This window comes from Rissa tridactyla, chromosome Z, assembly GCF_028500815.1.
Source record: "Rissa tridactyla isolate bRisTri1 chromosome Z, bRisTri1.patW.cur.20221130, whole genome shotgun sequence".
Lineage (NCBI taxonomy): Eukaryota > Metazoa > Chordata > Aves > Charadriiformes > Laridae > Rissa > Rissa tridactyla.
The window spans coordinates 505,922-530,043 of record NC_071497.1 but is presented as its reverse complement, the minus strand read 5'-3'; the positions used below and the strand labels follow the sequence as shown (position 1 = coordinate 530,043).

The window sequence follows — 24,122 nt, the reverse complement described above, 5'->3', positions numbered from 1 at the left end:
TGTATTTTTCAAGGGGGGGAGGCTTCTATTTCTCTCCCTCTCTTTTCTTTTTCCTCTCTTTTTTAAGAAGTAAGCTTCAATGCAGGCATTGCAGACTTTGGTGGATACAATAGATATGTATTTCTTTGATGCTAGAAGTCCCTAATACAAAGTAGTTTTGTCTCTAAGAAAAAAAAAGCCTGTTCTTTTTTTTTTTTTTTTCTTGGAAAGGAATTCCATTTGCAATGAAATGAGTTTCTGTAATTTCAGAATGTACAAAGGCCACTAGAAAGTGAAAAACCAGGACAAGGTTTCTTCCCCCAGGAGGCTGAGCGAAGCGAAAGGCAGGACTGAACGCCCACTGGCCAGATTCCCGTCTCGCTTCGACGGGGCAGCGCAGAAGACCCTGGACACGGGCAGTGGTGGCCAGGGCCATCGCAGGACTGGGGTCCCCCCTCCATGACCCCCACCCCCCCCAGGGTCTGGGGGACCCAAGTGTCCCCACACATATGCATGCGCGTGCACATCTGTCCCCACACACCTGCCCTGGGGCTGCTCCGCTGCCCGAGCCCCCTCCAGCAGCGCCATCAAGGAGCGCAGCCACCGCCAGAGCCGGCAGCGACACCCGCTGCGGTGCCGGAACAACAGCCCTGGCACCGGGCACCTCTTGGACGTGCCCTTCATGTGCTGATTGCACATCACGTCTCAGCTCCACCAGAAAAGCGACAATAACCAGTTCAGATCCTTGTGGATCTCTCCATTTCTGGCGCTGCAGTAAGGCGGACCTGCGGCAGGAGCGGGTCTCAGTCCAAGGGGCACAACCGGGCTCCCCGGCTGGCGTCCCCAGCCACCGCGCACGGAGCGGCAGTGGCGGCGTCAGTGGTGGCCGCATCGGTGCCAGCCACCTAACCCGGGTAACGCCGTACAGGAGCATCGCCCACGTGCCCGGCAAGAGGCTGCAGGGCATGTCACCCAGGAGCCGCTGGCCCTCTAATGTCATTTTCTCAGTGAATCCAGAAGAAAAAGCAGGTTTTCCCAGCGTTTGCTGGGACAGAGTCACAGGGTGGGTCAGCTTAGTGCCGTGCTCCCCGTCGTGGCCATGGCCTCACACGTCCTGGGCGCATGCAGCAGGACAGAGCCCAGCACCGGGGAGGACAAGCAGTCGCAGACGTAGCTGCCAGCAGCAGCCACACGCGTTAACGCCGCAACGGGCCATGGCTCTTTGAAGCTATGGGTACTCGCGGTTGGAATAAGCAACACAGAAACATGGCTTCCTCTCTCCTCCATGCTGAAGGACGTGTAGAATAGGTAAATTAAAGAAAATAAGAAAAGGAATACAACCCCATCAGTTAAGACCAGGCATGGTGGAGCATTTATCCACAGCGGGTGGCTGCCATCACCAGCACAGGGAGCCCATCGCGCTGCTCCGGCACCACGGCACTGGCAGGACGTGCCACAGGGAGCCAAGGAGGGGACGGGTAAGAGCACTCCACAGTTGTGAGCTCCATGGACTGTCCCTCCCTGGCCAGAAAGGCTTCCTTCCAAAAACCACCTCTCAGCATCCTTCTTTTTCCTCTTTTTCCTTTTTCCTTTTGCTGGCGCCGTTTCTTCCCTTGCCGTTGCCATCCTGGGTGCCTCAGGCCCCGAGGCTGCCCCGACACCATCAGTCCCCGTGGGGGTCAGGGCCCTGCTGGGACGCCTCTGCATCTCTGAACCAACATGCTCTCTCTGGCCCCACACTCCCAGAGCCCGGGGCGTTTTCCTGGTTTGACAGCGAACAAACAAAGCTTTGGGTCTGCGGATCCGTCCCCGAGACATCCTGAGCTCTGCAGTCAGTGGAGCTGCCTAACAACAACGCCTCCAAAATGGAACCTTCAGACACCCAATGCCTACAGCATTTTATGTCGTCTTTATGGTCACACTCTCACACCATTTGACTGAGGGATTCCTCAACAAGTCAGTTCATGTAATCCTGGCTCATGGCCTCCGTGGATTTAGTCTTACGGCAGCGTTTTCCCTCTCCATCTCTCCCTTTTCATTCCTCAGCCTGTCCGTGTAGGCAATGTACTTGATAAATTTATTGCTGGAGCGCATACTACTGCAAAACCCCCCATCTAGCCAAGCATATTACTGAGTCTAGAGCTGAAACTGCCCAAAGGCACTCCATGGGGCTGACTTCTACAAGAGAAGAGTCTGGTAGAGATAGCTGCACAGCCAGGCATCCCACCTGAGCGAAGGGTAGGCAGGTCACCCCAAACCCCACTCTGGTCTTGCTCTATCCCCTCTTTGCAGCCCCAAGGGGCCATGTGCTTCCAGCTTCCACCTCAGCTGGTGACCCACCATGACATGGAGGGACACAGAGCACGGGGTGGCAGCAAGCAGCTCTCCATCATCCCCAGGGGGCCACCTTCTGCCAGCTGTGTCTTTCAAAGATGCTCCTCGAGGAGGAGGATTCCCACAATGAAGACTGTGGACAGAAAGTCCTGGCCTCCCGAGGAAAGCAGTTTGTAAACCCCAGGTGAAATATTCTCAAAACCAGAAAGTACTGCCAAGAAGTGTCTCTTTCAGAAGTACGGCGTGCATACTCAATGGGCCAGCTCTTACTGGCCTTTCTTGCTGGGAAGCAGTCCCAGTAGATGTGAGCCCGGCTGCCGTGTTTTGGGAGGTTTGCCGGGTGCAGGCACCCGCCTGGCACATGCAAGGGTGGGAATTAGGGGTTTCCCCTCCACGGCTCCAACCAGGACCTCTTTGCTGCCCTGCCAGTGCATACGGCCGGTAGAGTGGAGCCCACCACCGTGCTCTGGCTGAGGATCACCCTCAGGGAGTCCCAATGAAACCAAAGCGCCAGTCAGCTCTGAGAACCTCAGGTCACTTCATCCAGCGGCATCCATGCATCCTTCAGGGGAAATACACCTGCCATGCCTTTCCTAAGTCCCCAGCCCAACTACAAGAGCCTCCGTCCTGAGCATGTCGACATCTGCCAAAGTCTCATGTTTGGTCTCCTCAGTGTTATCTGAATTAGCGTATGTCACACAAGCCATGCCGCTGAGGGAGCAAGTAAAGGAGGGATGTTTTCTGGGCAGTTCACAGAGTGGGTGAAGGACCTACACACCGTCGACAGGAGCTGCTGTTCCCTTGCTGGACAGATGGAAAGACTCGTTTCAGACCAGCCTGGTCACCAAGTGGGTGGTGTAGCTCCGTGGCTGGTGTAGCTCAGCCCACCTCTGCTCTGGAACCACCACCCGCATCCTCGTGGCCCACACTCAAGCTCTCGTTTCTTTTCTCTTCAGCCAAGACACTGGATGGCCTCATCCCTTCCTGAGCTCACAGAGAAGGTGTGTGCACTCTGGGTGCAAACAACCCACACCCCTTGACAGGGGCTTGCAGGGCGTCCCCATGCGACCAGCATCCAGGGGCAGAAACACCCTTTGCAGCTTTGTCAGCAGGGTGCATCAAGCAATCACAGGGTGCTCAGAAAGCTTCAGAAGGTTCCCTGTGTAAACTGTCCATGCTGTTACTTATCTTCAGTTAAAAACGGGTGTGTATCAGCTATTAATTGCTGAAAGATGAAAAGCAGGATTTTTCTCACTGGTAAGTTTGTCACAAAACTTACTTCTGGGTTAGGGACACAGTTTGAAGGACTCCGGCCAAGACCCCTGATGGGATCTGTGAACATCCCACTGAAACATTGTTAAGCCGGTAGGACCTGGCTGCTTCCATGGCTTTTGAGGACCTGAACACATCTGCCCTGTGAACTTGGAAGTGATGGCTGCATTTCCACAGTGTGAGAAGATGCCACTGGAGTTGGAGAGTGAGCTTCTCAATGGCCAGTGGTCAGTGGCCACTAAGGACACTGGACACGCAGCACAAGTGATGAGGTGGGGAGGGAGGAGGAGGAGAGAGAGGAGTATTAACTCAGGAGCTGCCATTTCAGAGAAATGCTTGTTCAGCTGTAGGCAAGCATTTATACTCGAACGTTCATCCATGGGAAAGCACCTCATGTTCAACACCAACAACCCTTCTTCAGCCGCAGGACACAGGCAGGACCCCCTGCAGTGCCTGCACTACTCCGGGCAGATAAGGATGGTTGGGTTGGGAATATGGAGGCTACGGCCAGATCTTCATCTCGCCAGGGCCAGGGATCTTCTCCACCACCCTCAGGATGAGAGGATGGGGTCACGTCTGTCATCCATACGTGACCGAGGTTGGCTGCCCCTTGGCCCGGGGCAGGGGGAAATCAGCAGTTCTTGCTACATGAGATGGCAGTGACTGGTGTAGCTGCTTGGCAGGTCGTTTGTAGCTGCTCTCCTCTCTTCATTAGCCCCAGGAAGCCACACATTGAAGGACATGTCACTATTAGCACTCCCTCTCCGAGCAGGAGGGAAGAAACATGGAATCAACAGAGCACAACCTCCGCCCGCCACAGCACTCATTTGGACTGCGGTGGCTCCAATTGGAAATGCCTTCACTGAAATGCACAGACCCCCAAAGCAAACGCCTTCCTCTCCAATTTGCCACAGAAAGTGTGTGTGGCCACCCCCGCGTTTGGTACGCACCGCTCAGTACATCCGTTTAACAAAAATCATCACCGTGGTATTCATCCCCCTTCATCTCAGGATGCTTATAATTGGGTTTTAGCACACAACCTATTGAGATGTACATAAGGTGTCAACTATTATTTAGGAATTCCTTCTTGGATGCTGCTTAACTTGAAACCAGAGAATTTGTTTCAGTACTCATTATGATGACAAATTAACATAAATGAATATTAAGCAGTAAAATGTCACAAAACTGCCCATTTCTTCAGTGGCCCATGTGTTTGACACCAGCATACAGCATGATCACACACGGCTGTCAGATAGGATGCTCTATACAGAAATAACATCAGCCCAAAGTATAGTCATAACGAGTGTTAACCTGGTTCAAAGTTGCTTAAAGCTTACTGGATTCTTTGAATCAGTGCACCAGTTTCAAAACACATTTTCAGATGCATTTTGAGATCATATTTGTACAATGTTGCTGCTTATGCTTAAGCCACTCTTATCGTAATACAAACAAGCCAGTATTTACAGTGGTGCTTGTGTAAAATTGAGCAGACTGATTTTTGCCACCGAAAAATAATAATTAAAAAAAAAAAACAACAACAAAAAAAAAAATTGCCTTGAGTCTCACAGCCTGTTTCAGTGTGCAGCAAGAGGAAGCCGCCCCGAGGGGAGCTGCTCACGCCTCTTCCTTATCCCCAGATACAGCCGTGGCACCCACAGGCCATTAAAGCAGTAGCCAGCCGGCTGCAAAAGACATGGAGCTACCGCGCCTTTCCCATCACACAGAGTGTCAGGAGAACCGCTTCCTCCTGGTTCTTTGTCTGATCTGAGAACCCAGCCGGCGCCACCAGGTTTGAGAACACAACAACAATCATCAGTTCACCAAGTCCAAAGAGCAAAACTTCAATTAGCCTGTTCCTACTGGGTACGTCCTCCCTCTGTCCCCCGCCGTCCAGCTGGCGCGGCGGCAGCGAGGCGAGTGGCGGCGGTGGCCCAGGCGGTGCCTGCGGTCCCTGCCAGCACCCCGGTGTCAGTGGCGGTCGTAGGCGGCAGCGGCGGCTGGCGGGGCTGCCCCACGGGCTGCAGCGCTGTAGTAGTAGGGGGAGCCTGCAAGAGAAGGGACGAGCGTGAGGAAGACAAAGGTGGAAAGGTGCCAGCTTGCAGCCCGGCGAGACGGGCAGCAGGGAGCTCACAGCCACAGCAATAAGGACCCGGTAACTAGAACACAAACCACACTCACGCACTCTGCGGGAGAACTGTGCTACCACCGCTTTGCATTTCTGATGGCTGTAGGGTACCCGGTTCCCTTCTTCTGCTCACAACCTTAGTTTCATTTACTTCACCGAAAACGTGAATTGCTTTTCAGAATGCAAAGTCAAAAATATTCCAGCCCTAACACGTTACCACGCTCTGACTTCTCTGATTTATTTTTCCCCTCATTTTGGGAGGAGGAGGAGGTTGAACCCCAAAGCGTTCAACGTATTTCACTCAACTCAACAACAGCTCCCCCTTTTCTCAAACTACCTCTATCAGGGAATAAGGCCCCAGATTCTGCTTAGCTCTGACAGCGACCTTGGAGCTCCAGAAAAAAATGCCAAGGTTGTGCTACCAGATTTGCTTTGGAATCATGACACTGCACCAGCTTCTGCCCAGCCAGGGAAAGTCCTTCGGCATCCAATGCATTTGATGAAGGGAGAAACTGTCTTCAGAAAATATTGGCAACTTTCACGTGGTAACAAATTTGAACTCAGAAAGTAGTTTACAGCCACCTCCAGCAAATAATGCCTCACCCAACAAAGCACTTGATATTGCATATCACAGCTTTTGAAATGAACACTTAAGCCTCGAACCGATCAAATTTATGCTCTATTTTTTGATTGAGTACATGCGTTACACACCTAAACGAACTATGCAGGCGAGGCTTAGAGCTTTGGAGATTGCTGAATGCCAAGGCACTCCTCTACCATGACAAGGCATGAAAAATACCAGCGATGACATTTCTGGCCTGCAGGGTTAAGTGCTGGTAGATTGGGTGGTCACCAAAGGATCACCTGGAACCTTGACCATTTGCTTGGATGATGAAGAGTCTTTGACTTCAGATGTATTCAGAGAGATACCAGACACCAGCTATTAAATACTTTCCAAGTGCACCGGAGAGGAAACCAACTCTGATTCCGTGTAAGAAAAGAGTCAAGCAAAAAATTTTTCAGGGCACTACCAGGTTGGTCTCCAAGTCACCAGCACTTTCCCATGCACCACGCTGTGGTGTGGAAGAAGCCCCTTGGAAGGACTCGCGCTCGGACACGTGCATCTGAGTCCCCCAGGCAGGTGTGGACAAGTGACAAAGAGCCCACAAGAGGAATGGCTCCGGAGCTGGCTGGGCTGTACGGTCTCGTCTCACAAGTGACCCCACCCCAGAGGTGCCAGCAATCCCGACCTCCCTGCCTTTACCCCCTTGGCCAAATGAGGCGGCCTTCAATGAGCAAAGGCGAACTGAAGAGCTCACCAGACTTTGAAATGCGCATGCCCTGTCTAGCTGGGGTTTTGGGGATGTTCTCTGCAGGCAGTGAACCCTCGAGGGTGCCCAGCCTGTGAGTCTGTGTCCCCTCAGGGCCACTCCTGCTGCCCAGGAGTCCTTGGGGATCAGCTCCTGCTGTGGGGCAGGCAGCAACTCCAAGTGAAAGCCCTTGCAGGCCCACGAAGAGCCGCTGGAGCTGCTGTCCTCACCCACTGCAGCACCAGGAGGTCAATGGGGAGCAGGGGCTGGTGGTGTCCAGCTCCTTGGTGTGACCGCCAGCGGAGACGCCGGGGCCTGGCACCAGCCATGGCAGCTCAGCTCAAGCAGAGGGGTGGAAAATCCAGGAAAGGGATCTAGAGGCACCAAACAATTTCACCCTGACCCACGGAGTGATGTGTGGGTCCCACCAGAGCCAGACGCAGCACCTCCTGAGGTTTTGGGGTAAAGAGGATCTTTTGGGGGTCAGGGCCTTTGCTTTCCCCCTCCCTCTTCCTCGCTGCTGTTCTGACTCAGTGCAGCTACCAAAGCCCAATATTTCTTTCATGCTTTCCAATGGCCTTACACTTCCCTAAAGTTTGATTTTTCCAGCTTGCCTTTCAGCAGCGAAATCAAAAAAGCTTGCGTTTAAAGTGAAAAATGAAAACATCACATCACAAAGCCTTCACTCTTCCTCCCTGTCACCATGCCCCCATCCAGAACAGACTTGTCCGTCCTTCTGTCATTTTTCCTTTCTAATTCATACTGCCATCAATTTATTTCTTGACACAGTCATTTCTGGTACCTACTTGTTCTCTAATCTTTTCACAGAAGAACTGAATGTAATCCTAGTTGATGGGCTCCGAGCCCTGCCCTCACCATGCCGGCACCAGCAGCCGTGGCACCGCGACAGCACAGGGACCGCGTGCAGGCGGGAGCAGGGACGCTGCGCCAAATGAAACCCTGCGCGAGCAGCGTCACGCCGAACACAGTGAGCAAAAATGGTAGAGAAGTTATTGCAACAAGCCAGGGCAAAATTGAATCGTTTTTCTTCACTGGGCCGTGTTGCTGTTGCCCGCTCGTGGTGCATGCTGAGCCGAGGCCACGCCAGCATGTGTCAGGACGTGCCGACAGCGACAGACTGAGCCCCAGGCACGGTTCCCCTGTGCTTGTGTGCACACCGCCATGTGCGCCCCTGCTCTGTCCCCTTCCAGGTCATCCACAGCACGGGGAGGGGGGAAAAAACAAAACAAAAGATGCCCCTTTCTCCACCTCCTCTTCTGCCTTTGGGATGGGGACGCCTGCTACAGCCACCAGACGCCACGCGAGTGGTCAGGGTTTGTGTCCTCTTGCCAGTTGCCTCTGGGAACTTGGGGTCTGTCCTCCCTCTGGCCACAGTCGGCAGGGAGCTCTGGAGATCACCCAGTCCAATCGCCTGCCAGAGCAGGGTCACCCACAGCAGGTGGCACAGGATGGCGTCTCCAGGCAGGTTTGGAGTATCTCCAGAGCAGAGACTCCACACCTCTCTGGGCAGCCTGTGCCAGGGCTCTGCCACCCTCACAGGAAAGGAGTTTTCCCTCACGTCGAGATGGAATTTCCCGTGTTCCAGTTTGTGCCCGTTGCCCCTTGTCCTGTCCCCAGGCACCACTGAGAAGAGCCTGGCCCCACCCTCTTGCCACCCGCCCTTTAGCTCTTGCTGAGCGTCGATGAGACCCCCTCTCAGTCTGCTCCAGGCTAAACAGCCCCAGGGCTCTCAGCCTTTCCTCATCAGAGAGGTGTTCCAGTCCCCTGACGATCCTCGTAGCCTCCGCTGGACCCTCTCCAGCAGTTCCCCGTCCTTCTTGAACTGGGGAGCCCAGAACTGATCTAGTTAAAGATGTCCCTGCTCACTGCAGGGTGCTGGACTAGATGACCATTAAAGGTCCCTTCCACCCCAACACATTCTATGATTCTAACTGGACACAGCACTCCAGATGTGGCCCCATCGGGGCAGAGCAGAGCGGGAGGATGACCTACCTCGACCTGCTGCCCACGCTCTTTTCAGTGCACCCCAGGAGACCACTGGCCTTCTTGGCCACCAGGGCACAGTGGTGGCTCACCCCACGCAGCAAAGCCTGCGGTGCCCTGACGCAGAGCTGGTTGTGGGGGCCACCGCGGCAAACGATGGGGCGGGAGAGCAGGAAGATGCTGCAGAGCTGCAGCAGGGAAGTGCCGCCTTCTTCTTCTCATGCCACCCTGGAGGAGTGCAGCCTGGTCATCTCCCCTTCCACAAGAGCTATGGGGCACAGCATTCGGGACTGCCCCGGAGAGGAGGGAGAACTTTTTTCTCTCTGTTCCTATTCTCTTTATTTCCCCCCCAAATCATTTTTCAGCCGAAGTATCCTTTCCTCCTGCCACTTGCAGATCACGGCATCTCTCCCTTTAGCTCCTTTTTCGCAGGTCTCAGCCTGGTGTGATTGCTGCAGTGCAATTCTTCCTTGCCAGCACAGGGAATTAATTGAATGTAGGTGCCGTTAAGTGCTTACAGTATTACACTTTCATCTCGGTGAAGGGAGCGGGACTTAGTAAAACAAACTGTGTCAGTCCATGTACCAGTCCTGATTAATTTTGTCAAGGTTTCTGCTTTGAGGCTGATACTGCCAGAGCTTGCTCTCAGGAGAGAATTACTAAACACACTCACGTATACTCCTGAGAAGAGTGGAAGCATCCTGGATATAGTTTAAATTAACCTCCTCTCTACTGCGGGTGCTGGGGCTCATCACACAGAGCCTTCTGGGCGTGCAAGGAGACTCAGAGCAGAATTTTAAGGCTCTGCCACAGATTCCTACTTGCCCTGAAGCACCAGCGGGATGAGCAGGCACCCAGGGAGAAGGGAGTGTGGGATCAGGCTCACGGGGAGGACGCGGAGCTGTGGATGAGCAGGATCTCTGCAGGGCACAAGAGATGTGTCCATCCCACAGCCTGGGGGTGCAGAGGGAGACATTCTGGCTGGGGTCCTACAGCTGCACCTGGACCTTGCCATGTCTCTCGGAGCACCAGCTCCGTGAACTGACCTCCAGCCCCAAATGCCAGGGGCAATCGGGTTGGGATTCCCCACATAGATGGGTCACGGACCTTCCGAACAGCCTGTGTGGTACGATGTTGATTAATAAATGCCTTTCCAAACAAACCACCATTTTCTTTTGGTGTTTTTCTGACAGAGAGGCTTGAAATCGCAGAATGGTTTGCGTTGGAAGGGACCTTAAAGCCCACCCAGTGCCACCCCCTGCCCTGGGCAGGGACACCTCCCACCAGACCAGGTTGCTCCAAGCCCCATCCAACCTGGCCTTGAACCCCTCCAGGGATGGGGCAGCCACAGCTTCTCTGGGCAACCTGCGCCAGGGGCTCACCACCTTCACAGCCAAGAATTTCTTCCTGATATCCAATCTAAATCTCCCCTCCTTCAGTTTGAGGCCGTTACCCCTCATCCTATCATTACACTTGCTGATCCAGAGTCCCTCCCCACCCCTCCTGTAGGCCCCCTTCAGGTGCTGGAAGGCTGCTATAAGGTCTCCGCAGAGCCTTCTCTTCTCCAGGCTGAACCCCCCCAGCTCTCTCAGCCTGTCCCCACAGCAGAGGGGCTCCAGCCCTCCCAGCATCTCCGGGGCCTCCTCTGGTCCCAAACGGAAGAGAATCCAAGGTCCAGCTCACCGAGAGCTCTGTGCCCAGCTCTCATGGGTGCCCACGGGGCCCTGGAGCAGTGCGCGGGGGTTCAGGCTACACTGCCAGTGGTCAGACAAGGGGATTCCCCCTCCAGGAAACTCCATCACTCCCAGTTTTGTGACCCGGCTGAACTGGAATGGTAAGTTCATCCTTAGGACTTGCTGAAAAACAAGAATTCCCATTTCTTTTGCTTTTTGATGCATCAAAACTTCCAGTCTCGTAACTCCGAATGTGTCATTGCACATCCAGAGCAACATACGGTTATTTGTGCAGTGACTGAGTCTGTGTTTACTGAAACATAAGATTTTGAAAATACCGAAATAAAGTATTTTAAAGAGGATAAAAACAAGGAAGCCAAGATCATACCTTTTAACAATTCCCACCAGCAAACGTGGCACTGTTGTCATTATACTGTGAAACACTTCAATTTCAATAAAGCTGCAGATTCGGAAGGAAAGTCGTACCATTCAAATCTTTTTGCCCTTCCCTCACTTAAATGCATGTTCACAGCACGCTGCTGCGTCAATGCCGCTGTAGAAATCCTCGCCAGGCTGAGACCCGAGCCTTGCTGCGCGACCACACTGTCCTTTCAGCTGACGAAATGTGCCCCCAGAATGCATCATTTGAAAAGGAAACGAGAAAAAGAAGAAGAACCAGGGGAAAAAAAAGGGAATGGCACAGGTAAAAGGCGTCCTGGCAGCAAGCGGCTGGCTCCTGACCTGCCACTGGTTTAAAGTCCTCTCCTGACCCGGACCTGCCCATCTCCAGGGCACCACCGGGATGTGCCCGGCCCAGCGCTCCGGCCAGTGCGCCAGAACGTACACCAGCCCATCATCTGAAACGAGGAGCCGAGCAGGTCATGGGCACAACCTGCTGCTGCTGGAGTCAAAGGGCCACTGCCCATCCCTGCGGGGTGGCCAGGAGCTCCAGGGTGGCTCTGGGATGGCTCCGGGATGGCTCAGGGATGGCTCAAGGATGGCTCAAGGATGGCTCCAGGATGGCTCTGGTGCACCCACAGCTGGGATCACAGTGTGCAGCCAGGATCCTCGCCAAAAGCCCCCTCTCCATGCAGAAGGGCAGGGTTGGGGCTGCATTTTTCATTCATTTTTAACATCACGCCATCTAAAACCTGGCTCGCCCTGCCTGTCCATGCAGCAGAGCTTTGCTACAGCAGCCCTCCGGCTTCCAAAGGAGGAGCAACATCAGAAATGAAGAAAGCGCGGTGCGCGCTCTTCCCCCTGGCTAAAGCACCCTCCCCCGGACTCCAAGCCCAAGCCCCACAGGCGCTGCCGGCTGTGGCCATGGAAACTGCGGGCTCAAGCGCAGGGACTCCCCCGGCGTTGTGCAGCTATGCCCATCGATATTAGCTGGAGATCTGCCTGCTGATTTATGACGGAACCGCTAACAAACCCTTAAATGTGGCACGGCAAATAGCAGCATTACACCAGCACCATGGCACGGGAGGCAGAGGCTGTCTATTGCTCCCCGAGGATTTGTTTAAGGACAAGAACCATGATGAATACAGCCTGGGTGGCTCAATTACATGGGGACTCAATTACTTAAAACAAAGAAACTGGATGAAAAAACTATGACAAAAATTCAAAATTATTTCGCTGCTGGAGGTCACATATAACAGCCCTGTCATCCATAAATCTGGAAATCTCTAAGGCATGCTACTCCTGTGTTGAGAGATGACAATTAATTGGTATTTTACTTACCTCATCCATGCAAATTATGCAGGGAAAAATTCTAATTACTGCATGCTACATGTATATAAGGTCAAAGTGGGCCAGCTTTTGACAGTGGCGTAAAATGGATTATGTTTATCCTTCACGTGAGGGCCATGATCCTGCGTGAGCCATGGGGCTCCTGCCCCCCCACCGCCTGTGGGGACCGTGCCGGCGTCGGCGAGGCTGTGCGGGCACAGTGGTCCCTTGCAGAGGAGGGATGGAGCGGGTGAACACACAACCGGGCAGCAGACGCAATGTGGGGTTGGGGAGAAACACAAAGTGCTTGAAGGAGCAAGAAACAACAACGTGGGGGGCGACAGGACTCACGCTTGGCCACGGTCAACCCAGTGTCTCCCTGAAGCCAGCACTCCCCATAAAGCGCCCCAAGTTTAGTGTGAACTGGATTCCTCACCCTCAAAAAAAGGTGGTCCTTTGTGCCTACTGGCAACACCTTGTGTCTCTGGAAGGATTTCAGGGGGCAGAAAGGGGAAGACAAGAGTTTTAGGCATGGGCGAAGGGAACCAAGAGTGGTTGCATGCCCCAATAGAGACCTGCAGTCCCGCACAGGGACTCAGGACGGCGCCAGGACACTCGTCCGACCACCACGGCGGTCACCATCCAGATGCAAAGGGGGCACAGCCTGCACCAAACCCCCAAGGTGGGGACAGCAACTTACCCAGCAGTCCAGGGTTGGGAAACCTCCAAGAGTCGTTGTACGTTGAATATTGTGGGTGGCTGTATGGGCTCCCAGAAAACTCACTCCCTAAGTTAAAGAGAAAAAGACAAAACAAAAAATCATTTGATTTGGGACCACAGTTACCATTGCGGGGAGAAGGAGCCCTTCCATGTGTGCTGTGCTCCAGTGATGGCCAGAGAACAAGCAATGCTGGCCACCCTCTTTGAGGAAGGGCAACATGGGTGGGAGAACTATTAAATAAATGGTTGCAGCCACCTTTTACGCGTCCTTTTCGTGCTGCAGCCCAGGCCTGCTGAGCTGATGGGATTTTCTCGGGCAGCTTGTGCTGCGGGAGCAGGACAGGCAGGAGGGGTGGAGCGGAGTCTGGGACACCCTGCTGGGGCTGGCCCTCGCCTCCACAGACCTACAGCGCTCAGGGCAGGGGACACAATGCGAGGACAGGGCTGCTCAGTCAAGCTCTCTGCTGGCAGGAGATGGACCAGCTCACCTTCTAGATACTGGGCACCCTCCCAGGCTCTCCAGAAGAACATGCTCTTGGTCCCAGACACCCGTCCATCACTTTAAGCCAAGGAAAAGGATGCTAGCATCACTTTCAGATGGCTTTGAAACCCTCCAGACAAAGACACAGAAAAGACTCAAAGAGTTATTGCTATTTATCTCCTCACCAGCTCCTGCTCTCCCCATCTGTTTGTTCTCTTCACATGTCACCTCCTGTTTCATACTTCAGCTGCAAGCTCTTCAGGACGGAGCCTTGCACCGTGGGGCTCTGACCCTGGGCAGGGCACCCGGCTCCACCACCATGCAAATACCAACACTGCCGCTGATTTATGAGGAAAACTTCCACAAATGACAGTTTCCTGCTCTCCTCCTCTCTTTCTCCCTCCTCTCCTTTTCCCTCTCTCCTACACAAATACACGCAGGCACAGGAGAAGGAGTAGGTTTCCTACGGCAAGAGGAGGAGAGGGTTGGTGCAGAAGATGCTCGCTGAAACCTTCGCCTGTCCTGGTCCCTCTCCCCGTACCCAGGGGCTGCCCGTACCCTGGTCGAGCGGCAGAGACCCCCCCCTGCCGCCCCATCCCCAGCTCCCCGGGCTCAGCACCCCTGGCTGGCACGACCACAGACCTGCCCTGGGGACCACATCGTGGTCCCTGGGCCCATGAGCGACCTCCTTGCTCAGGACACGGTTTAGGCGAGTTGCTGACCCGCTGGCCCCGGGAGAGAGGGGACGATGCTGTGGTGGCCGGTCGGGTTGCGCCGCCAGGAGCCTTTGGCTGGGAACACGGTGGCTGCAGGAGCCGCTCAGTCCTGGCAGCTGCGTCCCCCTGCAAAGGTATTTTCTGCCGATTCAGCAGTAACACAAAATACGGGGTCGGGCCCAGGGCAGTTTGGTCTCCACGTGTTGCTGCTTCAGTTAAAACGAGCTGCCTCTCAGCCTGCACCAAAGGACGCCGGTAACTGCGCTGAACGTGCTGATGGCAAGAGCCGCCCACCACTGGTGTGCTCCAGGGGGTCTCCGCTAACAGCCCCTCTCTGTTCCCCACAGCCCTTCAGACCCGTGGGACTGCACCCGCCAGCCTCGACCTCCTCCCCCCCGAGCGAGAGTCCACAGACGGGGCAACAGGCGCCGGGCTGAACCCCGCAGCAGCAGGCACCGGCGCGCTCAGCACGCGTGGCTCTGCCGGGCACTCTTCTGTACACGTTCAGAGCAGGTTTTCGTTACTGCTTCTAGGGAATGGCATTAGTTCACCGTGAGCTACAGAGAACAGAGCTGCTTCCAAAGCTTTCTTCCTGGTGAAGGACATCCTATCTGCATTTCTTCCCTGCCACCTGTCCTGGATGACAGACGGCTTCAGTACCCGAAGGTTACCTCCATCACCGTGCCCACTCTAAAAGAGCGAAGCCAGAAGCGATGTCAGGAGCCACCCGAGGCACCAGGGCCACTGCCAAAGGTGTCCCCATTGTCTCCCACCAGCCAGGGAGCAAGCTCTCCCCGGCAGGACACGGCAGCTCCTCTCTGGTCCCCTCCTCTCCCTCACGATGCTGCGCTGGCGCCGTCTGTGCAGCCAGAGCCCTCCCTGCTCTCCCCCAACTCCCAGATCCCCTCGGCTTCCACCGAGTCTCTGCCCCGGCTCTGCCCGACCTGCGTTTGCCCTCAGATGGCAAACCGGCTGGCGACTTCTCGGGTGGGTGACACAATCTCTCCTGGTCCTTGAAGGCTCACGGCCAGGTCCTGCTTCCAGTGTGCGCCACACAAAAATCCCTTCATCCTCCGGGTGCCTCTTCCATGGGCAGGGTCTGGCGCTTCACCTTCCCCAGGGGTTCCCCTTCTCCCTTCCCACGCGGCAGCGAGGAATGCAGACATTTAGCCCTGTTTTAGTTGCACAAAACAGTCGCGCCGCCTGACCAACGTGACACATGTTAAGGCGATGGGAACAAGCCTTGCTGCCATGTCCTCCCCGGGAGCTGCGGGGTGGACGGACAGAGGGACAGGACGACAGGACGGCAGGACAGACACTGTCCCTGTGCGGGCTCTTGGCACAGGAGCCTGCCCAGCTCCTCAGCCTTTTAAGGAGGCTCCTGGCGAGCTGCTGCACGCCGAGGGAGGGCACCGTGCCTGTCGGAGGACAGGACAGCCCCGCATTTTCAGCTCTGCCCCCCTCTCCTGGCACCACCACTCCCGTCCTCCCAAGGTGGCCGGCACCCGCTCTGTCCTGCGCGGGCCGCGGGGCTGCGCGTGCCGAGGGCTCATCAGCGCTGCAGCAGGGCTGCGGGTGGGAACGGGCTGACATCTCATTGTCTCATCCTCCCCTGCCTCGCTCTCCTCCCCCACCGCCCCCACTGCCCTCCTCCCCGCACTCACACACAGACACACATCGTGGACCCTCTCTGGGGGATGCTCCGGTGCCTGTCAGGCTGAGGCTTCCAATTCTCTGTTTTTTATGCCTCAGTGGTCAGGGTGTCAAGCTCCTGCAGTACAGACCAGCCAGGAGCTCGAGGAGTCACTGAGCACCATCAGCTCAGTGACAGTATTGCTTGCTTCTTAACATACTCTGCATATCCATCAGCCTTGCAGGAGGAAAAAAATAGAGAGAGAGAGAGAGAGAGCGCGCGCAAAGGGGGGGCGGGAGGGAAAATGAGAGAAAAGACATACGAGAGAGGGGAAGGGAAAAGGAGAAGCGGGGCAGAAAAGTCTCGAGCCCTGCTACTACCATTGCAGCACTTCGGCAGACAAATGGCACAGCCATAAGCGAAACTAAGCTAGATGAATGAACGCCGCATGAATGCCTTGCGATTTCCACCAGATATTCCGAGGTCCATCAGCCACACTTCTTGACAGCCCCACTTAGCGGCCAGCCCCCAGACCATTCGAAACCGCAGCGCATCGGCTGCCTGGGGACGCGCACACGTGCAGCGCGGTGCACACACAAGCAGGCGCCCGCCCGTGCCGCCTGCACAGGGCGAGACGGTAGAACCCCTCCTCAGTCACTCTGGCATCACCAAGACACAAAGACACCAAACCCCGGGCTTCTGGCAGGGTGAGCCCACCTCTCACCACAGACCTGGCTCCATCGTGCTTTACGCAGCTGTGGCCCAAAAGGGTCAGACCCCATCACGAGCAGAGGCAGAAGTGCATGGGAAGAGGGGACAAGGACTCCCAGGGGTTGCTGCTACAAGTCGGGAGGAAGCCCTGGGACATGCCCACCACCCTGAGACGGGGGCACAGAGGCATTGCCCCGCTGCCTGCGGGGAGAGTCCCCAGGGAGGCTGCAAACAGAGCCTGAAGGTGGTGGACGGACCTGCTGCCGCAGGCAAGGCAGCTTTATCCGCTCTGCAGCATCTTCTCTGGGGATTATCAACTTGTTTTTACCAGTCTGTTTGGTTTTAAGGTAAGCTTCCTGCAGGTTTCCTTTGAGATGTGCAGAAAAACAGAAAAGCGTGAGCTTAAAAATCTCAAGAACCAAGAGGTGAAGAAAGAGATTTCATGGTGTCTTTCAAACAGCCACGGCTTCAGAGAACTGCCCCCACAGGGGACAGGGGAGGACGCAGGTGCCTCGGTGCTGGACTTGGGGCAGGAGGCTGCTGGAAACCCTCCTCCTGCACCGAAAGGCAGAAGGATGAGGCAGAGGGGCAGAGGACACCATCAGACGTCTGCTGGGCAGTGGGACAGATCCAGGGTCACCCTCAGCCAGATTTGGATCTCAGCAAGGGGGAGGGGGATGCAAATTATTTGCCATCTAATTCTTTTTAAACATGGACACTGTAACGACAGAGTAGCATAAGTTGGATGGGGCCTTGGTAGGTTACCCGCTCCAAAGCGCTGCTCAAAGCAGGGCCAGCTTTGACATTGGCCATGTCCTGTCAAGGCATGGGAATCTCCCAAGATGGAGATTTCACATCTTCTCCAGGCCCCTGCTACAAAGCCTGGACACTGTCCCTATCTACTGCTCTTCACCACACAGAGCACACGTCTGCAGTCCCATTAGTCAAGAACATGTCCTTTAGCCTTGTCTTCTTAGGACCGTGTGGCACTTAACACCAGCAGAAACCAGCAGCCTAGTCAAACATGGGACATGCTTGTTACCCAGCGGCTGGTACCTTTGGACTGAAATGCAAAACTTGAACAAATACTTAACAAAGAATTTTTACATGTCACCTCCAAGTTCAATATGTTGCTCCTGTCCCCAGAGTCTCAGAAGACATCATGACTCAGCAGTTCCAGAGCCAGCACAGCTCAACCAGATCCAGCTACATGAAGGCGGACACGTGTTTGTGCCCTTTCTGTTGCATTCTCTGAGATACGAGCTTTTTGCACACGTGTTTGGGACAGGGAGAAGCCATCAGGACCATGGGGATGAGTGGTTGTGTCTGTATGATGGCTGCAGGTGATGGAACGTGCAGGTGATGGAACATGCCTTCCTCCCTGCGACCACCCCACAACAGCTCCTGGCGAGCACTGGCTGGAGCTGCTGGCAGCCAACAGGGAGAGCAACCACAACCCCATGGCCATGCCATGTGTCCTGCTGGACTCGTCCCAGCCACCAGCTTCTTCATCAGTCCCCATTAGCTGGGTCCTTTGGCCATCCAAGCTCCAGGTTTAGGACAGTGTCTTATTTAGCCCTTCCCTTTGGCAGAAAATTAAAACAAACCAGGAGAAATGGTGTTCAATAAATGCAACTGCATGAGGGACATGAATGGGCTGCTACGGGACAAAAATGAGTGTCTTGGCCAAGAACAGCAGCACCTCGTCCATTCCTCGTTGGGGTCCTGGGTAAGTGTAAATACAATCTGCTGTACTTGTCCCTGAGTTGGCGTCCTGCGGCTGAACCCCTCTCTCCTCCCGCCCGACCTCCTGACAGCGGCTACAGAAGTCTCTACCTTTCTCTTACGCCAAAGGACCTCACTGTAACTTTTTAAAATTAACATTCTCATGACTTTTATTTGTTTTCTGCTGTTGCCTTTTGTGGAAGTAATCACATGGACCATAAATTTCTTCAGCGAATTCCAATAACAATCATTACCCCGGTAGCTAAGATATGCTTGACTGCATGGGGAGCAGGGCTAAAGACTGCACTGAGCCACACGAACGCACCCGAGCAGCCTGCGCATCGCCGGCTAGCACTGCAAAGTAATGGCTATCCCAACAAAATCTATTACACAAAAGCCACACAAAAGCATCGCCTGCGCTGGAGGCCGATATAAACCACAGGACAGAAGGAAAGATCGCTTCTTGCCGAATGCCAACGCCACCCCAGAGATGGATTCACAATCCATCTGCCCTGGGCAGCGTCCCGCGAAAAGTTAGAGTGATAAAGACGGGTGAGAAACCTTGGGAAAGAGGGAAAATGGTCTGGCCTCTCTGCAGAGAACAACGGCGGGTTTTCCCCTCCGTAAAGCAAATCCCCAGCCACCGCCATGGCCCCAGGCGAGGGGTCTGCAGCCCTGCCTGAAGCTGCAGCCTCCGTCACTCACAGAACTCTCTCTCTTACAAGTTTTCTCCGTGTACGAGGGAGCTGGGAAACACCTTTCACTCTACACTTGCTTTCACACAAAACAGTAGTTTCGCATCACTAACATACTTTTGCAAATTTGTGACAATTTTGACAAAATCCTTCAGTTAGAAAGAACCCTGGATTCTAACTTTTTTAAAAAATCAGATGTTTTCCGAACAATTTTTTTTTTCTTTTTAATTCAGAGTGATGTTAAGTTTTTGAATTGAGTTCAATGAGGCTAAAAAAAATTCCAAAAATCTCAACTGGAAAACAAACTATATCTTTGAAGTAAAGCCCAAAGCAATTTCCTTTGTAATTTTTTCCTTTGACTGAACCTTGGACTTTCTTCCAATTTTAACATTCATTAGCAAACAACGGGATCGGTGATTAACCTGGTCTAGTGGGAGGTATCCCTGCCCATGGCAGAGAGGTTGAACTAGGTGGTCTCTAAGGTCCCTTCCAACCCAAACCATTCTGTGATTCTATGATTCTATGATGATTCTATGATTTATACTGCTCTAATCTGCAAACATCTGCTGCATTTAACCTGGGGGACTAGAAACCCAGGGCACACGATGGGTTGACCACCAGTAATCTGACAGGACTTCTCCTGGTCTCTCGCATTTTCTTTGTCCAGAGAAGTCCCACAGGAGGAAGGACATTGATAACTTTGCCTTCTGTTCCAAGGACCCAGTACACTTGGGCATTAACCTGTCTGCTCTGGACTGAGCAGTCCATGCGCTACAAAAAACAGAAGCACAAAAAAAAGGGAAAAAATACCAAAGTACAGCGCTACTGAAACAAAACATGTATTTCAGAAACGATGTTCCCCCTGGGAAGAAGCCAAGCAGGAAAAATACACTATATATAGCAAAAAGCCCATCATGTTCTACACAATTTATCTCAGTGGAAATACCCACAGTGATAACCAATTAAAAGTCCCAGGAGAAGCAAAGAGGATTCCTTGGCCAATCGTACCCGAAGATGTACCTGAGGAGACGGACGCCTGCAGGGAGCAGAGAAAGGACCAGGCACGGGGCAGGCGCCGTGCTCTTGCTGCTTATAGAATGCCACCATAGAACTGTCTGGGTTGGAAGGGACCTTTCAGATCATCGCGTCCAACCATTGACCCAGCACTGCCAAGGCCACCACTACCCCATGCCCCTCAGCACCACGTCTGCCCAGCTTTTAAATCCCTCCAGGGATGGCGACTCCACCACTGCCCTGGGCAGCCTCTTCCAATGCTTGACAACCCTTTCAGTGTAAAATTTTTTCCTAATGTCCATCTAAACCTCCCCTGGCACAACTTGAGGCTGTTTCCTCTTGTCCCATTGCCTGTTCCTTGGGAGAAGAGCCTGATCCCCCCTGGCTACCCCCTCCTTTCAGGGAGCTGTAGAGAGCGAGAAGGTCTCCCCTCAGCCTCCTTCTCTCCAGGCTGAACACCCCCAGCTCCCTCAGACGCTCCTCACAGGACTTGTGCTCCAGACCCCTTACCAGCTCCACTGCCCTTCTTTGCTCCCCCAAGACCAACCCACAGCTGGAGCTCGCTGCTGACCTGGTGATGGCCCCGGGGCTGTCAGGAGTCCCCGGGGGCTCAGTCCAGCCCAGAGGCCCGTGTTCCCCCACGGGGCGCCGGGGGGCGGGATGATGCTCAGCATCACACACACTCCGAGCCTGCGCAGCCCTGGGCATGGTCAGGTTTGTGGTTGGAAGTAGCTTCAGTGAAAAAGAAACGTTTCCCGAGGGGACTGAAAAATGCCGTTTTGGAAAACCTCCTCAGTGAGCAGTTTTGAAAAAAGGAAGATGCTTTTCAAACCGCCCAAGATCCTCTGCATCAAAATGGGAACCTGCTCCCGGTCTGTGGAACCTCGCTCGACTGGCATTGTAACCAGCAATTTATCTGTTCTCACAGGAAATAAGTGAATAAAGCATTAATAAATGGAAAAGGGGAAATGCCTTCTGTACAATTAATATTTCCTCCCCCCCCTTTTTTTTTGGAGGATGGAATTGAAAGTGATAGATTTCAACACAAGAACAGCCCTCACAGATGATTTTCAAGTAAAACTTTCCCGACACAGAACAAAATCTTCATTTCTTGATTTTAAATTTAAAAAAAACCCTGACAAACAGCAAGTTCTTTGAGCACTAAGCCCTCTACCCATGTTGTTTAAACACAATATGATAAAACTATGTCAAAAATTCCATCCCGCTGTAGCTAAGACAGAGCCCTTGGAGCTCCAATGTGTTGCCGCAGTCCGCCTGACCACGAGTACGCAGGCACTCACAGGATCCCAGGTAGTGCTGCTAATGCCATTTAATTAATTAGACAGCATTGAAAGAACAGCCAGGAAACGCGGCAGCAAGCGTTAATTACCACGGCCAGCGGTGTTAGCAGCACTCTGCAACACCCTCCTCCAACCAACCCAAACAAACGGTGAAACACATTTTGCTTTTAAAGCTCATTTCTCTCTTAAAAGCGGGAGGAACACCCTGCTGGCTGGAACCCCAATATGCTTCTTGCACCCTTTGTGCTCCATCACTGGTAAATCCGCTGTGAGAATCCAGCGGATCAATAGATCGGTTATTACCATCTGTGACCCCTTCCACCACTACACTTACAGTCGCCAAAAGCACGTCCCGCTCCTGTAGTCACTGATTGACCCTTCCATGAACGATCTGGGTGCAACCATCACCCAAACTTTCACACATCCGGTTTGAAAATGAAATTAGCCCGTACACTGGATAATTTTTCCTGCACATCAGCCAGGCAGAAGTTTATCGCAGGTGCATCTGGAAGGCACTTGGTCACATTCAGACAACGTCTCTCCAAAGTTCCCAGTCCCATCTAGACTGCCAATTAATTTCTAATGAAGGTTGCATGTAATTTTATGATCATACAGATTGGACAGTATTTCCTCCCTTATTTTATCTTTATATTAACTAGCGTCTGTTTAAGGATATACGATTTTATCTTTAATAATGGTTCTGAGTAGGTTGTCATGTTTTAAGAAAACAGTAACACGCAGATTTTTGTAACACTATCTCATTTCCAAGAAGCTACAAGGCACAGAAATCCCATCAATGACTAATGAGTTGTGGGTTAAGGTGGACGTACCTTGCTGTGAAGTCACTGTACTATTCTCGACCCGTGCTGCCTGCCATAAAATTTTAATGCCGCTTCTGACATATTTATGAAATACCTCACCTAGTCTTTGCAGGGTGACAAAAAGATTTACATCTGCAATTACTGCAAGCACACAGGTTTTAGCTATGCACTTTAAACTTTTGTACACAAAGGTATTTAACTTTAATACAACAAAGGTAGGTGGTGCCACAGAGCAACCATATTGGAACTGCGTTAGGAGACATTTATCTCCCTGCACCAGGAGGACAACTGCCCAACTCATGGGCATAGAAAATGGCATTGCAATTAATCACAACGAGGAATTTGCCCCTTCCCTCTCCCGGTTGCCCCCCCAAAGAGTCATCCACCAGCCACTGTCACGCAGCCCCTGGGGACCCCGGGCAGAGACCCAGCAGTAAGAAGCTGCACTGCCGGCAATGCCAAGCCCAGCGAGACACACTCGCCATGCTCACCATACACAGGGCCTCAGCACCAGGGCTGCCGGACACAGTGCCAAGATGTGGTGCTGGGATGTGGTGCCAGGATGCAGTGCCGCTCTGTGCTGATGCTGTGGCTGCTCACGCTGGACCAGCTCACGGCTCTCCCAAAGGCTGCGGGGCTGCCCGCGACCCCCGCAAAGCCCTGTCCTGGTTTGAGGTAGAACAGAACCAACTTTCTCTTCAGTAATTGTACTTCTTGGCTAGGCGTCTTCTAACTCTCTGAAATGAATAGCACATTGGGCAGGAAACCGTTCGTTCTCAGAGTGATAACAACTCGTGTTTACAGTGAATAGCAGGGGATGGTATGCAGCGAGGCTCCTGCTTATATTTATTGCTGTAACAACCAAGGTCACATAATTATTTGCCCCGTTGGAGGGTTGGAAGCAGAAAAGCACAGAGGGGTCCCACCTACGGGGAGAAGGGGACAGGAGAGGGGACCCCAAACTGACCAAGGGGGTTTTCCATCCCACCTGCCCCATGCTCAGTGTAAAAGCTGAGGGATCAGAGGGTCGGCCTCTTTCTTCAATGGCCTGTGTCTGAGGAGGACCCTGTCTGTTCATCTGCCTTCAATCCCAGTGTGGGCATTCCAGAATCCAGCTCTGGAATCCAGTTGCCATCCATCGCTGAGTCCAGTCTGGGACTTCCCCAGTGCCTGGTGATGGGATCATCATCCTGGGAGCTCGATACTGGTTTTCTGTCTGTTGTATATATTTCACTATTTCCTTTTTATTTTAATATTTCATTGAGGTAGTTCCTTCTAAACTTGTAAATCTCTTTATCTCTCCTCCTCTTCTCCTTGGAGCAAGTGGTGGGGTATAGTCTCTGAGGTCTTGCCAGTGGCTGATCTGGGCTAAACCAGGACAGCCCCATCCCCCTGCACCTGGGCAAGGCGAGGGGCAGGGAGGGGACGGGGGGCAGCAGGTGCCCCCCACCCACGCAGGGCGTCACTCGGTCCCTGCCCTTGTGCCCAGGCTCTCTAGCCTCCAGTGTGTGGGGCAGGCACGGTGTCACCTGCTCCCGACTGACCGATCAGCTGCTTGTGCAGGTGGAACAGAAGGGAAAACTCCCATCCCATGGAAAACACCAAGCTTTACAATACGCTTTCATCCCAAATTGGGGCAAAAAGTACCAAGAAGTATCTTGTGGGATAAAAATTCTCCAAACTATGTAACGGAAGTGTTGCGCTTGGTTCAGATGAAAATATTCCGCTCTGTGCTTCATCCTGACTTTAGTCTTTCTTTATAACCTCAGCCTTCATAATGATAACATAATGCAAAGTTTCTTCCACGAATTACACAAGTAATTTAGCTAGTAGCAGAAGTACATATAATGTTATAGGCCATAGTAATGTAATGACAGTGT

General features: G+C 53.3%; 1 protein-coding gene across 4 annotated transcripts in view; it reads right to left on the bottom strand.

The window, feature by feature from the left end:
• Window positions 1-517: 517 nt before the first annotated feature.
• Window positions 518-24,122, bottom strand: part of PAX5 (paired box 5) — a 141,809-nt gene continuing 118,204 nt past the window's right edge. For all 4 annotated transcript variants that reach the window (XM_054186726.1, XM_054186723.1, XM_054186725.1 and 1 more), the window contains 2 exons: window positions 13,126-13,212; window positions 518-5,630 (listed from right to left, as the gene is read on the bottom strand). In XM_054186726.1, coding sequence (XP_054042701.1) covers window positions 5,554-5,630; window positions 13,126-13,212 — 164 coding nt within the window. In that variant the 3' untranslated portion in view covers window positions 518-5,553. The remainder of the gene's footprint in view (window positions 5,631-13,125; window positions 13,213-24,122) is intronic.